The sequence below is a fragment of the Synchiropus splendidus genome, chromosome 9 (genome assembly GCF_027744825.2).
Source record: "Synchiropus splendidus isolate RoL2022-P1 chromosome 9, RoL_Sspl_1.0, whole genome shotgun sequence".
Taxonomy (NCBI): domain Eukaryota; kingdom Metazoa; phylum Chordata; class Actinopteri; order Syngnathiformes; family Callionymidae; genus Synchiropus; species Synchiropus splendidus.
The window spans coordinates 25,717,138-25,731,312 of record NC_071342.1 but is presented as its reverse complement, the minus strand read 5'-3'; the positions used below and the strand labels follow the sequence as shown (position 1 = coordinate 25,731,312).

General features: G+C 48.7%; 2 protein-coding genes across 3 annotated transcripts; both read right to left on the bottom strand.

Annotated features, from left to right (window-relative positions):
- Nucleotides 1-429: 429 nt before the first annotated feature.
- LOC128765003 (LIM domain-binding protein 3-like) lies at nucleotides 430-7,012 on the bottom strand. The gene is made up of 12 exons (XM_053875365.1): nucleotides 6,303-7,012; nucleotides 6,047-6,229; nucleotides 5,413-5,564; nucleotides 5,006-5,075; nucleotides 4,639-4,661; nucleotides 4,253-4,420; nucleotides 3,650-3,876; nucleotides 3,148-3,508; nucleotides 2,393-2,573; nucleotides 2,200-2,320; nucleotides 1,042-1,157; nucleotides 430-961 (listed from the first exon to the last, which is right to left on the bottom strand). The coding sequence occupies exons 1-12, from the start codon at nucleotides 6,387-6,389 to the stop codon at nucleotides 872-874; spliced, it is 1,779 nt and encodes a 592-aa protein (XP_053731340.1). The 5' UTR covers nucleotides 6,390-7,012; the 3' UTR covers nucleotides 430-871.
- Nucleotides 7,013-7,216: 204 nt separating this feature from the next.
- yipf3 (Yip1 domain family, member 3) lies at nucleotides 7,217-13,495 on the bottom strand. 2 transcript variants are annotated; one of them, XM_053875366.1, is made up of 9 exons: nucleotides 13,320-13,492; nucleotides 12,407-12,616; nucleotides 12,226-12,332; nucleotides 12,112-12,157; nucleotides 11,733-11,825; nucleotides 11,023-11,154; nucleotides 10,808-10,921; nucleotides 10,610-10,733; nucleotides 7,257-10,503 (listed from the first exon to the last, which is right to left on the bottom strand). In XM_053875366.1, exons 1-9 carry the CDS (start codon nucleotides 13,389-13,391, stop codon nucleotides 10,370-10,372), a joined length of 1,032 nt encoding a protein of 343 aa, XP_053731341.1. In that variant the 5' UTR covers nucleotides 13,392-13,492; the 3' UTR covers nucleotides 7,257-10,369. The 2 variants fall into 2 exon arrangements, with proteins under 2 accessions (XP_053731342.1, XP_053731341.1); XM_053875367.1 differs by lacking the exon at nucleotides 11,733-11,825 and having other exon boundaries at nucleotides 7,217-10,503; nucleotides 13,320-13,495.
- Between the last annotated feature and the right edge of the window lie 680 nt (nucleotides 13,496-14,175).

The following is a 14,175-nucleotide window of genomic DNA, read 5'->3' as shown; positions in this document are numbered from 1 at the left end:
CTTATACATTACTCTATTTACGGATTAGGTGTGCTGATCGCTTTGAGGCGGTATCGCATAATGACTGCGCGGCTCCTCTTGAGGGTCAGAACAGCGCAACATCGTGGCTGGTGGCTCACGGTGTCTTCGTGGACTCAGTGTTTCGGCCGATGTACTGAAAGTGATGTCCATTTCACAGATGGGGGTGAAGCTCAGCGAATTACTGAGAGTTGTCCCGAGTAAAATATTCACAGAAGTACCTCTTCAGATATGCAGAGTGGGACCTCGTGTCTCTGAGGCGCTCACCACCGGGTGCGGGCTCCCTCTAGTGTAAACAGAATTACACCTGAGGTGCAATATGACACCGAATCCAAACTAACTCGACTGTTGTATTTCGTATGAGTTGTTTTTTTTAACTAAATTCCACGAAACACTGATGTTGGACACGTTTACACATTACTTTATTCAATGATTTCCGTGAGAAAAGAAGTTTTAGTCACATTTTAGTCGCCCTGTCATCTGACAAACATCAGTTTCGCACCTACAAATGGTCCATCAAAAACCAAACATTGTTTTTTCATTTGAACATTTACTCAAACAAGCTTCCATTTGGTTGGAAAGCAATGAATTCACAGGAGTTAGATATTACACTTGAGCATTTATTCTTTCTCTTAATATTCACCTTCAAGGATCCGACAAGATAGATAGTCTGTGACGGACAGGTGACCCTTCAACAGCTTCTCCCGTCTTCACTTTTCTCAAGTGTCGAAAAGATTTTAATTCGGACAACTTTTATTTCATCAAACCAGGCGATCGAAACCAGAGTAGACCTCAGGCCGAAGTGAAGGTTCCGCCATACTGGTAATAGTAGAGTTGCGTCGCCCCCTGCTGGCTACACATTAATGGCGTGAGCGTGCTTCTTGCACAGCGGCTTGTCCTTCTTTGAATAGAATGGTTGACCCTCAAGGTTCACGTGACACACCTAAACACACGCAAACAGACAGATATCAAAGCCTTTGCAGAAATGGATAAGAGTTAACGTCAGATAGGCGTGGCTCTTACTGCGCAAACAAAGCAGGTATCGTGCCAGGTATGACCGAGAGCCTCAATGAACTTATCACCAGCCTCCACAGGGAAGTCGCAGCCATGACACTTGGTGCTGAAGAGGGCAACATAATCTGAAAGACAAGCAGGCCACCCATGGCCATTTGATGATGACAGTGGAGAAGATCAATAGTACCTTCTTTGTCATGAGTATTACTAAGGAGAGCGTAATTGTTAGCATACGTGAGCAACAGTTTGGCTTCATGCCAAAAAAGAGCACCACAGATGCAGTGTTTGCTTTGAGGGTGTTCATGGAGAAGTACAGAGAAGGTCAGAAGGAGCTCCATTGTGTCTTTGTGGACCTGGAGAAAGCGTACGACAAAGTGCCAAGAGAAGAGTTGTGGTATTATATGAGGAAGTCTGGAGTGGCAGAGAAGTGTGTCAGAGTGGTGCAGGACATGTGTGTCAGGTGTGAGATGGTGGTGAGGTGTGCTGGAGGTTTGCCTTAGAAAGGAGAGGAATGAAGGTGAGCCACAGTAAGACAGAATCCATGTGTGTGAATGAAGGGGGCTAAGTGGACAGGTGAAGTTACAGGATGCAGAGATAAAGGTGGAGGGTTTGAAGTAGAGGTTGAGAACTGTCCAGGGCCGTGGAGAGTGTGAGAGGGAGGTGAAGAAGCGGGTGCAGGCAGGATGGAATCATGTTGGAACTGCCAGGCAGAAGGTGGGGAGGAAGGACGTGGTGAAGGAGGACATGAGGTTTGAGAGAAGAGGAAGCAGAGGACAGGGTGAGATGGAGGAAGATGATCCGCTGTGGCCACCCTTGATGGGAGAAGCCCAAAGAGAACGAAGAAGAAGAAGACATGTCTGACTAACGGTCCATACAATGACTTTTTGACAATGACGCGCTTTATGACCATGGATAGTAAGATGTCTCTGATATGTTTAGCTATGACCCATGTGTGACTTATTATCACATGCTAACTGTTAACCTCTTAACAGTCCCCGTCCACACATGTGGAGATCACATTTTTGTCTTTCTGAGCCATGGTACTTTCTTACCAAGACAAGGTTCAGCCGCTACGCCTGACCCAACATCAGCTCTTTTGTGAAGAGGTTAAATACTCAGAACTGTAGACTTCTCACTGCCAGTTCATCAGGTTTAACACGCCCATACCTTTCTCGCAATACGGTTCTCCATCCTCCATGTGAAACAAGCTGTTTCCAAAGGGCTTTCCACAGGCAGCACAAACAAAACAGGTGGTGTGCCAAGTCTGTCGGAGAGCATGCATGACTTCCTGGAGGAGAGAAGGAAGGACAATCAGATGGCTTTGGATGATAGAACCAACGGACAGAGACTGAAGCCTCACCCCCATGATCTTGGTACTGCATCGAGCGCATGTCGGAGCGAAGAATTCTTCGTAGCAGTTTTCACAGTATACGTTATTCTGCTCCTCCACAAAGCTAACATCAGCTAGTGACATGTTGCAGTAGTGACAGTTGAACTCCTCAGGGTGCCACGAGCGGCCAAGTGCCACCAGGAAGGGACCCCTGCGAAAACCATGATGATATTGGGACACTCACACCCAACTTGCCCTTTATAACGTTCATGTGCTACCACTGACACTTATACTGAGGTCTGATGCACTCTCAACCACAGACACACAAGTGGCAGCCTGAGAGAAACAGACGCGCCAGACCACTGATCTAGTCACAGTCCACTTGACAAACTCACATTGACATGCCTGTAACGCTCACAGCCACCGTGGTGCTGACACACTGACGACACGCAGGGACGTGTCACAGCCAGCAATGGACTTACAGCATCTGACCAGCAAATAGTCATTCACAGACTGATACACCAACACACTGATCGTCTGAACATAACGGGACAAATTCATAGTTCGCACACGTCACCATGAGCGTAGCCCCAGACTTACAACTGCTGTCCCACTCAAATCCATTAGCACAGCTGCAGACACACTCAGGCACTTCGCACAAGGACTGGATGGATCACAGTGAGTGACACACTGGTGCAGCCACTGACGAGTCAGAGAATCGCTGACTCCCTCACGCGGCTACAACCACTTCACGCAGCTGCTCAGACACCGATTTAGTCAGTTACCTGATGATGCTGTTGCAGGCTCCACACAGAGGCGTGCGGCTGCTGGCAGCGAACCTCTCTGCTCTCTGAGCCACGCCTCGTGCAACAGGAGGGAAGGTGGTGGGACTGGGCGTGACTGGGGCAGCGCTGGGAGGGATGGACACCTGGCTGGGGTTGACAGAGGTGGGATTGGGGATGTACGGAGGTGGAGGCGGTGCTGCTTGGGGAAGCGCCTGCACCTTCATCGGGGTTGTCATCTTCACAGGGTCAAACTTATCTGCAAAGTTAGTGTCAGTCACCCAGGGGGGGCGGTTTGAAGGGGTGGTGGCAGCTGGAGCACTGGGGGCAGGGGCAATGGCGGGAGCTTGGGGGGGAGCGGCAGCTGAGGGCAGAGAGACAGAGTCAGTCAGTCATTTGTGGCGTCTGGTGATCAGCCTTGTGTGACTGCCATCGCTGCGACATCCAACCCCATATCGAATCCCAGGATAAACATGAGTGGAAGTCATCAGTGCTGACATCTCACCTGGCTGAGATGGATAGATGCACGCCGAACTGACCACTTTTGGGGGGGCGGAGCCAAGTGGGATCTGAACTGAGCTCTGCTGTGTGGGTGGGGTTTGGTGTGTGGGCATGCCGTGCGGCGTGGGCGGGGCCTGCTGTGGCGGAGGCCGCTGGTGTGGATGGATGATGGGTTGAAAGTGCTGCTGAGGCACGGCTTGCTGCTGCATGACCGGTGCTTCAACATACTGGCTGCAAAGAAAGCAGGACAAAAACTGAATCCAGCACAACGTTCAAGCTGACAAACCAGAGTGAGTGAGAGTGAACCGACAACGGTGGAAATGATTCAGTGGGAAACCGCTCTCTCCAAACAAATGACACAGACTGCAGTCAAGGTCGCGCCGGTCCAGTCAGCCACATGGTGGTCGGGGTTGTTCCACTCGTTGAAGCTGTTGCAAGTATGCTCCTTCTCTCCGACAGAAGGTTGTTGAAACAATATCAGTTTGGCTGAGCAGCTAAAGGAGTGGTGGTGAGAGGAGACTGTCCATAGGCCAAATATGGATGCTTTTTGACTGCAGCCTGCTGCCGTGACATGACGGATCGCCACAGGAATGATTCCAACTCTCACCTGCCGGCACTCATCTTTGGTGTGGTCTGTCCCGCGATGGCATCCATGATGGCGTCCTGAGAGTAGAGGCTGATGGGCGTGTTGTACTGGGCATGGATAATGGTGGCCCGGCCCCCTGGCCCCTGCACCTCCAGTGGCTGGTGGGTGGAGTCTCGCAGCACACCGGGGCTGCAACACACGTCACGCCACAGGTTGAAGCGCCACACCCACCTCAATAGCACAAGAGCTGTTGATGAACAATGGCCAAGCTAATGTCAAGGGCTTGTCATGAAGTTGAGACTCACACAGCAATTCTTCCCACATCAGAAAATAGATGTTATCCTCAGAATGTAGGCTCACCTCTGTGTGTGTGCGTGTGCGTGTGTGTTGGGGAGGTAGATACTCACTTGGCAGGAGGAGCAGAGAAAACCTGGGGATTAAAAGAAACACAAATGCACAGATGAACACAAAGAATGTTGTAAACTGTGGTTCAGTTTGTGGATGGGAGCAGTGTTTGTGCTTGCCAGTGTGAGCTTGGTTAAGAAATGGAGTCTGCAAGTGTTTGACCTTTGTAAGCAGCTGTTGCTTTTCTTCAACCAAACAGTTAGTGATCACACAGCAAATTTAGAAACTGAGGATAATCTGAGTAATCCCCCATGTGTTTGAGTGTGTGTCTGTGTGTGTGTGTTGGGGGGGGGGGGCTCACCAGAGCTCACCAGAAAAAAAAGGTAAAAATAGAGCGTGTTTCCAGAGGCGTGCATTATGGGAGGTTACCTGTTGTGGCGGGTTATTGGGGAAGAAGACATCCATTCTGGGCATGGACAGTGCTGCTGGCCGTTTAGACCTGGGTCAGGAAATATGAAGAGCCATGCTTTGCCTCAAACACTTCACTTTATTGCACACAAAGAGCTCCGTACTTAACTGATCTCAGTTTTATTACTTTGTTTATTTATTCTTGTGCGGACCAATTCTTTTTGCACACTTGGCTTAGTTAGGAGCCTTTGGCCGATCCTAACAAGTTTAAGCCTCACTTGGAGGGTGAAGACTTCATAATAACTAGGTCAGTCTCACTTATATTACATGGTACAAATTTGGTTAAGAGTCCTGGTGGGGCATTGAGTGTCCTCACAAGGACCCAACAAGGAACTGAATACGAGTGTGTGTGTGTGTGTGTGTCTTACTTGCTCATGGTTAAAGCCAAATTGTAAGACGCTGTCTTGATCTTGTTCTGGGCCTCCAGGTGAGTCATTCCCTCAGTGCTCACTCCATCGATTGCCACAATGACGTCACCTTGAACGAGGTTCCCCTGTGCTGCCTTGCTGCCTGGAGTGATCTGACACACAGTGAAACTGGACATCAGGGAATCATCACGATGCTCAGTCAGAGTGCTCGTGTCTTCGTGTCTCATCGTCTCAGGATTGTGTTCCGTGGCTTTGTCAGCGTGAGCTGAGATGAGCTGCACCGCCATCATTATCATGACCATCACCGCCGTTGTCCTTAGCAACCATTGTCAGCATTGTCTTTGTAATCGTCATCATCTTCATCCCAGTTATTCCCAGCCTCATCTATGTCATCATCTGAAGCACTATTGAAATCAACATGCTCATGTTTCATTGATCCTGTATATGATTCGTGTCAGTGGCAGGACAGTTCAATGTTAGTCAGTTCAGAGGGTGGTCCAGTGACACACTGCTGGTCAGTTGCATAACACTGGTCACCAGTGTGTGTGTCACAGCTTGTGGTTAGTGAACGCTCCACAGTCAGTCAATGCACGAGCACTCATCAGTCAGTGTGTGGGTCAGTGAAGCTGGTTACCCTGGAGATGGTCAGCGGCATGTTAAAGTCTTTGCCCCCTTGCAGCCTGAAGCCCCAGGGCCCAGGGCCCGCCAGAGACACTGTGTAGCTCATTCCTGCAGAAAAACTGCCAAGATCCAAACAATTGTTCAAAGAATCCAAGGGGACTGGGCGCCGGGGTGTGTGGGCAGAGCCAACAGGTACCTGACGTTAGACCAAACAAAAGTGAGAAAAAATGAATGAAGAGCAGAAGACAAAGAAGAATAGGAGGACTTGCCTGCTCGCAGGAGCTGAAGTGACAGTCTAAGAATAGCAGCGATAGCTGAGCAGCCTGTGGGCTGGGAAGGGGACTGGGGTGGCACATATATGGCGTGAAAGGGGACACCCGGAATGCCAGGCTCTCTGTGATTCACCAGGCGAATATAGACCACCAGATCCCGTTTGGAGCCCGCTCACAATCTGTCACCCTTTACCAGTGGCACCCCATTCCTTTTTTTAACACACACATTCTCTCTCTCTGTCAGAAACGAACACACACACACGTGCGCGCACACAGTATCACAGCTGTCTGGGAAATGTCTCGTTATCTGAATTAGGTGAAAATAGAAAGGTGGCACTAAACACAGATGTTAAAACAGTATGTCCACCCCAAATATACTGTAGATACATACTCCAAAAGCATTTGCAGAACTGAAGGACAGAAGTGACTCTCCCAGAGAAAGGCTTTCATGACCTGAAGTCCTCAAATCGTGTGTTTGCGTGTGATTTCACAAGCCCCTGCTGGTGTGCGTTGGTACTGCAGCCTCGATGTCTTCATTAGACACAGGACAGTGACTCCCGGGGTGGAGTATTCAACCATCATCATCAAACATCTTCTCTTACATGTGTGGTCTCATTCTCGTTGAGGCTTGTGAGCCCCACTGCTTTGTTAGGAGTTGGATTATGTGTTGGATTATCATAGCAAATTTAGTTGTGATGTTTATTCCCGTCGATGTGATGTTGTTTACCAATTCACCAGATGTGCACAGCTCTTCCTGTTTTTCTTTTGTACTTTACTTTTATGTATATACGTTTCTACCCAGCACGTGTGTTGTAGTTGAGAACAGAACGAGAAAACAGTCTGACACGAAGAATTAAAAGGGAAATTACAAAGAACAACGAATGTTGTGATACTCATTTATGGACGACCAGAACATTTGACTGACGATGACGGAGAATCGAGGAATACGTGGTCTGCAAGCACAACAGGTTATGGGCCCAGACGTAGCGTGAGTAGAGGAAGATGGCAAAGGCCAATCTCCGACGGAGATGAAAACAACTTTGAACTTTGGCAAGTTACGTTCCTTGCACACCTAAGAATGCTAGGACTGAAGGACACAGTACTGACACCACCGCACCAAGAACCAGACGCGGACAGAAAGGACGAGAGTTTATCGTTGGTGGCGAGAGACGCCACCGACGACGGCAGGAGAGCAGTCAAGATACTACAGGAGCAGTTACACTACAGTGATGGTAGCGCTCTACACTGAACTAACTTCACTGAAGACGTCTGTCACGGATTACATCATCCGTGCCGAGAAAGCGGCGACATCCCTGAGAAATGCAAACGGGCTAATCGTCAGCCATTTACAATGCACATGATGCAAAGACATAACTGTCACAGAATTTAGACGCAGATTAAGAAGCAGAGAAGAAACAGAGAAGTTTGACACCAGAAACACGTCCAACAACGTAATGAAAGTGCATGTAAGTTCATCAAATGTGACATGTCACTCATGTGGAAAATGTGGCCACATTGCAAGAGACGCCACTGAATTGGGACTGAGGTGGTGCAGCTATCATCCGAGCACAACCCACAATGATGAGACATGCAGAAGACAACCGAAAAACATGGTCGAGGCAAGACAAACACTGGAGCGACGAGATGAGGAAACAAAACACTCGAAGAACCAGGATGAGGCCAAACAAACTTCTGTCAAAAAGAAGAACAAACATTAGTAATTAAAGTCAGCCAAATGCTTCTTCAACAATCTACAATGCCAAGAGAAACGGATTAATGGTAGATTGTGGAGCCACATCCCACATTATTACTGACATGAACAAATTTACAAGATTTGACAAGACTTTCAAACCCAAATCCACTACATGGAGCTTGCAGGTGGTACCAGGATGAACAGTGCGGCGTTGAAACGAGGCGACGCAGAGGTGATCCCGCAGGATTCAGAGGGAAAGAGTGTTGTGATCACACTGCCTTGTTCATGCCGTCATATCCACAGAGCATCATCTCAGGTCATTCTCCGCCAAGGAGGACGAAATGAGCAAAGAAGGGACTGTCTTTGGCATGGAAGAACGTGAAAGGCTGTGCTACTCGAGAACGGTAAACAACCGCAAACATGATTTTGTGACGGATATAATGTCCAAGGATAAAGTAAGCTTGGCTTGCGATGTAAAGCCATGGCATGAAATTGTGGGAAACTTCGCCATCTGGATCATGCAGTCGGCTGCTGCTCGGACTTCTTTGGCTTGTTGTCATTAGCCGCATGATCGCACAGCTGCAGCGACAACCATCGACACCAACCCCGTCACCCTCTTAGCTGCTGCTAGCCACAACTCTTACCACCATCAACGTACTGTCAATGTGAAATTACATGTTTCATTACGTCACAAGACCATTTGTCTGGCTGAAAGGGGTCGTGGCACACCACCGAAGGTACCTGGACCTGATCCAAGTCTTTGTCTTCTTCAGAGTGCTCCTTGTCCAAAGTCGACATCCTCACAGATTTCTACATTAGTTCCTCATTTACCATCCTTTGCTTGATGTTATTGTAGTTTTAAGGCATTTCCAGACAACAAATCTTTCACATTCCTAGCCTCTGCTTGCTTCAAAACAAGACCCATTCTTCCTATCTTCACATTCTGGAGCGCACTTGTTTGGTTTGGCTTTTACATTCTGGCCTGAGTCCGATGCGCTGTGCAGCCTCGCACCCCTGCGCCTTGGGCCATGTCCTTCTTTCTTCCCAGCTGGAGGCGCTATGCTTGTGACCCACAACCAAGCAGGTCATCATCATCCACGCGACTCAAGACCGAACCTTCTCCGTCACGTCGTAACACTACGAGTCAACTCCGATATTAACTGATGATGGACCCCGCCACGTCTGATCCGGTCTGAAGTGAGACGTCCCACTAGGAAGACTCCCATCATCCGGTCATCAAGGTGTCTGTGGTCAAGTTGGAGGCGCATCAAGTTTAAAAAAAAAAAAAAAGAGTGCAGGTTCAGGTGAGCCATGTGTTTTGGATGGTCAGGTTTATCGGGCAAGAGGCTGGGGAAAGGGTGATGGCATGATGACAAACCTCACAATGTCCCCACAGAGATAGCAATCCAAACCCGTGTCTCTGTGCGTGTGCACAAAGAGTGACAGGCCAGTCAACACATCAGCAGAGATCCGTAGTGTATGAGCAAAGATGTGAACAAATGCATGTCACCTCTGTACTCTGTTTGCTCAGATTTAATGCCATGACATCGCCCACCTCCGGACAAATGAGCTGATAATGGATCATTTCCCACGGCACACCTGACAGTCTATTATGTGTTATGTGCCGCAGCACACCAGTTGACAAGCACTGACCTCATACAAGCAATAATAAACTTCATCAGTAACTTTCTGCAACTATAGGCAAGTCCTTCTCTGCGTTCATCACTCAATCGGCCAGCCACTTTCGGGAAGAAAACCCATCATGCTGAGCACTGGCGACGACATCACTTTGGGGGCAATAAATCCAGTTCATGAACTCATGGAGGAGGTGTTGGAGGACAGGAGTTGTTTTGGTGGTGCATGGCAGCGTCAAGTCAGCACATCAAACGGATAGTACCATAAAACACTGGTCCATCATTGGAAGCACCCCCCTCAAAATGATTGGATGGTGACTTGTCCCGCCTTCCCGTCCCATCACGGCTCTCACTATAGACTCCATGCTGCGCAGCTGTGGGCTCACAGCTTCTGAAGCAAGGCCCAGGACTGTTGAATGGAAACTGCATCACGACCTTTGGTTCTGCCCATCACAGAAGACTGCCACCATACGCTGCTGTTACTTTTGTAAGCATGACATCCGACACACTCGTCCTTTTGGGTGAAGACAATTGACTGGTTTGAGAAAGACTTTGAGGTTAAAGGTGAGCAGAGTACAGACTCCAGCCTGCTTCTCCTGTTTCTCAGTCAGGTTGCCGAGATATTTATCACAGACATACATTTTCCTTCAGTCCAGAACAATAAATACGACAATGGAAGAAGGCTGTGTTGTGTTGAATCCGACAGTTGTGATTTAACAAGAAACCAGGTTTGCTTTTCAGTGGGTCCCCACTTGTGTCATGGAGACTCCCATTGACTGCAGAGTGGAATTGAGGGACAAGCCCGGAACATCTCGAGCAACGCGCTGCATTGGAGACATGGCATTTGGTCCTTCCAAAGAGTCCAGCAATCCTGGAACAATGAAATGGCCGGAAATGTGAGACCACACCAGACAAGACACATCTCAATGAAACACTGGATCAGCAGGAAATGGCAAGTTCTTCCTCGTGTGACTCACCTTCAACAATCTGATGGTAGGTAAAGTGTAGGTAGAGCAGGGAGAGCATGTGAAGGACCGAGATTGTTCCACAGAGGATCAGGCGAGGAGTCTGGCCGACGGTCCGGGACAGCAGAGCGGTCACCTGAAAATCCATGTCTGTTAGAGGAACGTTTGCAAATCCAAGAGTGAACACTTCAGAAGAAAAAGAGTCGGGACCATTCGCAGAGTGGACAGTCCTCCAATCAGCAGCCAGAGAATGTAGAACAAGAAGTGGAAGTGAATGTTGTAGGTGATGAGGAGGACAACACAGTGGCCAAATAAGCCGTAACCCTGAGGACACAAGAAATGGGCATTTTAAGATCAACCTCCTTCCGAGTGTCATGTAGCCATATTCAAGGTGAAAGGCTGAACACAAGTCTTGGTGGACTCACCAGAAGTGACATCATCTGCAACATGGTGATCTGCGCATTGACCAGGTAAGACAGGAAGTATATCAGAGAGGAAACACCGAGCCAGTAACCGAAGCAGGTCCCGATGGCTGTCCCCATCAATGTCCCTTCCCTCTGCAAAACAACGGTCCCTGACCATTTATGGCAGCTCACAACATTGCAGAGCAACACGTCTGTTTACCATCTAATCTGCAGCAACAGCTGAAAGGCGCACTCTGTGGTACTCGTCAACAACACACAGGCAGGTTTAAATTGTCTACCGATAACACAATACCACCAGCAGGAGGGGACGTTGTTCCAATGTTACCTCAGAAGCAACATCACGTGTGGCCATTACATTGTACATAGGTCTCTGATGAGTAGTGAAGTCGCAGCTTGCCTACATGAAAAACAGATTTTCCACACAAATTCTAAAAAATGAATTTGGTACTCATTTATTTGTAACGCCCCTGTATTTGTTCAACATTTCAACATCAACGATAATAAATGAAAGTTGTCTCAACGGCGAAGTTTGAACCAGCCCAGTCAATCGTGACAGTTATGACAGTAGATCGCACCATGCTCCAGAAAACCCTTATTAAACACGGGAAACCTGATGCAGCCGGACAAAAAGAAGGCCACGACTCAAACTGGCATGCAGTGAATATTTCAGTATAACCGTCTTGTCAACATGTGGACTGGTGGGTGCTTACAATGACGGTCCCCGAGGTCTTCATTCCATGTAGTAAAATAGCCACAAGGGTGAAAACCAGCATCAGTGGGCCGTAGAGTTCTCCTGCAATTTTCTGTGAAGCATAATAAAGTTGACCTTGAAGGGTAAGTAGTTCACTCAAAAAAAAAAAAAAACAGGAGCAAATTGAGTCTGTGAAATGGCTGCTTGAGGATTAGATGGGTCCACAGCACTAGGGCAGAATAGACCCATTAGCTGGCACTGGACTGTGTAGCTGAGGTACGTGTAGCTGTCAACACAGCAGCATCTACATCATCCTGATCCCTGGCCTCCACAGCTCAGTGGTTTCTCTCTGAACTCCCTCCCATGTCTACCATAGTGCAGACTGAACATGGCCTTACCTGAGGGAAGTTGATCATTCGGACTGGGATCATGGACTCGATGAGTCTGAGGAGAGACTGAGGTCACACCCACTCCACGGTGAAACGGCTGAAGGGCAAGAGGGCACCACCTACCTGCTCCTCACCTGAACTGGCTCGACATCAAAGTACGGCCGCAGAATGTCAATGTTGGCATACAAGTTAAACGCTTTTGAAGCCTGACGCTTTCCTGCCTGCCAGACCTGAAACCAGAACCAGACATTTCTACCGCTGTAGCAGTACATGCATCGATAAAGTACTGAGCATGTCAGCCTGCCTCGTCTGCCACCTGGCGTCCCAGCTGTCCCTTAATTCCTTTCATTCCCAGAAACTGTCCATCATCGGGGCTGTCGTCCTCTGTGGCTGCAGCCTCTGCTGCCACTTCCTCTTCCTCCTTTAACCTTTGGTGGATGTCACCCATGTCCTCAAAGCTGGAACCAGAGGTGTCATCCATGTTCTCCATGTCGATCACTGCAGAAGACCCACCCTGAGACAGACAGAGTTGAGTCTATCACTAACTTTCAAAACAAAAGTCACGACACAAAGACCGTTTGTAATGAATAGTGTACGTAAGCGTTCAATGTTTGGGGACAATCCATCTTGCAGTTAGACCTTTGATGCTGAACCTAGCAAATATTGAAATGATGTATTTTCTTAAAGAATGAACATAACGCTAGTGGATCCACACCCATTTAAAAGCAGTTTGGGAGATTCAATGATTGTAAGTGACTCTGGCATGGTGTCACCATGTAATACGTCAAACCGTCTTGTGCTGACAAAACACCATATTGTCTTTTTTTTCTTTTGAAAGGTCAGTTACAAGCACTTTTCACACACAATTCACATTGAAATGAAACTCGTCGTGATTAAGGTAAGAAAACGATCGCGAAAAACTAGGTATTATCCGGCAGTGTTGGATGGTTTTGGTGTGAAATCGCATTTGCACCGTCGATAACGTCAGCTTCAGCATCGATCACAAATGGTTTGGAGGTCATTGATGTCGCGTTTATGCAAGCGGCTGGACAATGAAACGAAGGCTACGTGAACACGGTTACAGTGCGGGTTGTGGCAGTAGCGAATAGGCTTCAGGGGCACTAACACGCGAATAACCATGTTTGATCGCTGGTTAGCAGCTCAGAGAATTGGTTAGCAAGTTAGCCGCGGGCGGAGTGTTCGGCGGGTGTGTGCACCTGGAGGAGTTGCTCTTCGAATCCCCCCCATTGTTCCGCGTTGCTTGTTCTTGTAGTAGATCCGACAGACATTCTGTTTTCCCCGACAACGTCGACGAACGGACCTCAGTCGCGCTGATGTTTCGCTTAGCTTCTGACAACACGGAAGCAGGGTGGACTCCGCCCATTGACGTGGCATGAGAAGGAATCTAGACGCGTGCACGAGACCAGCGAGGTGTGCGCGAGTCGTCCTGGACGTAGTCGGTGTTGTACGTGCTGAATTGGCATGAATGTGACTTGTCACACACATGTCCAGGGGCATCAGTCATAGAAGCTGAAGATGGTCAACTCAAGGCTCCAACCCGAAGGGACTGGGAGCCGGATAAGATCATGTACCAATGTGCCATGAAGCACCAGAATGAAAGCCAGGTTTGTTCAGTCCGACCTTCCACGAGATGCCTCCATTTCTGGAGGGAGACGTCGTCTTCGTTTTCGTCAGATTCATGCCCTTTACGGAGTCACATTTTGTGTGAAGTGTGACAGACTGGGCAACATTTGATGGCATGACGCACGACACTATGCACAGCAGTTTGGCGTCTTTCCGTGAGACCTGACTTGGAAACGTTTTCTCAGAAAGTCAGTCGTGCCCACAGCCTGTCAGTGTGGTCGCCAGTGTTTTCATCACGCCATGTTCAGGAACCCCTCCGGAGCGGTAGGTGGCGCCATCGTCCTCGGCGATGAGAACGCCCCCACCCGGCCTTCGGACCTCCATGTCGCGTGTTTGCGAATCCTAGGATGGTAGGGGAAGGTACCGCCTCCTTCGCTTCTGATTGGCTGGAATGCCTCTCCCCCCATAACCAAACCTTAACCAATATGA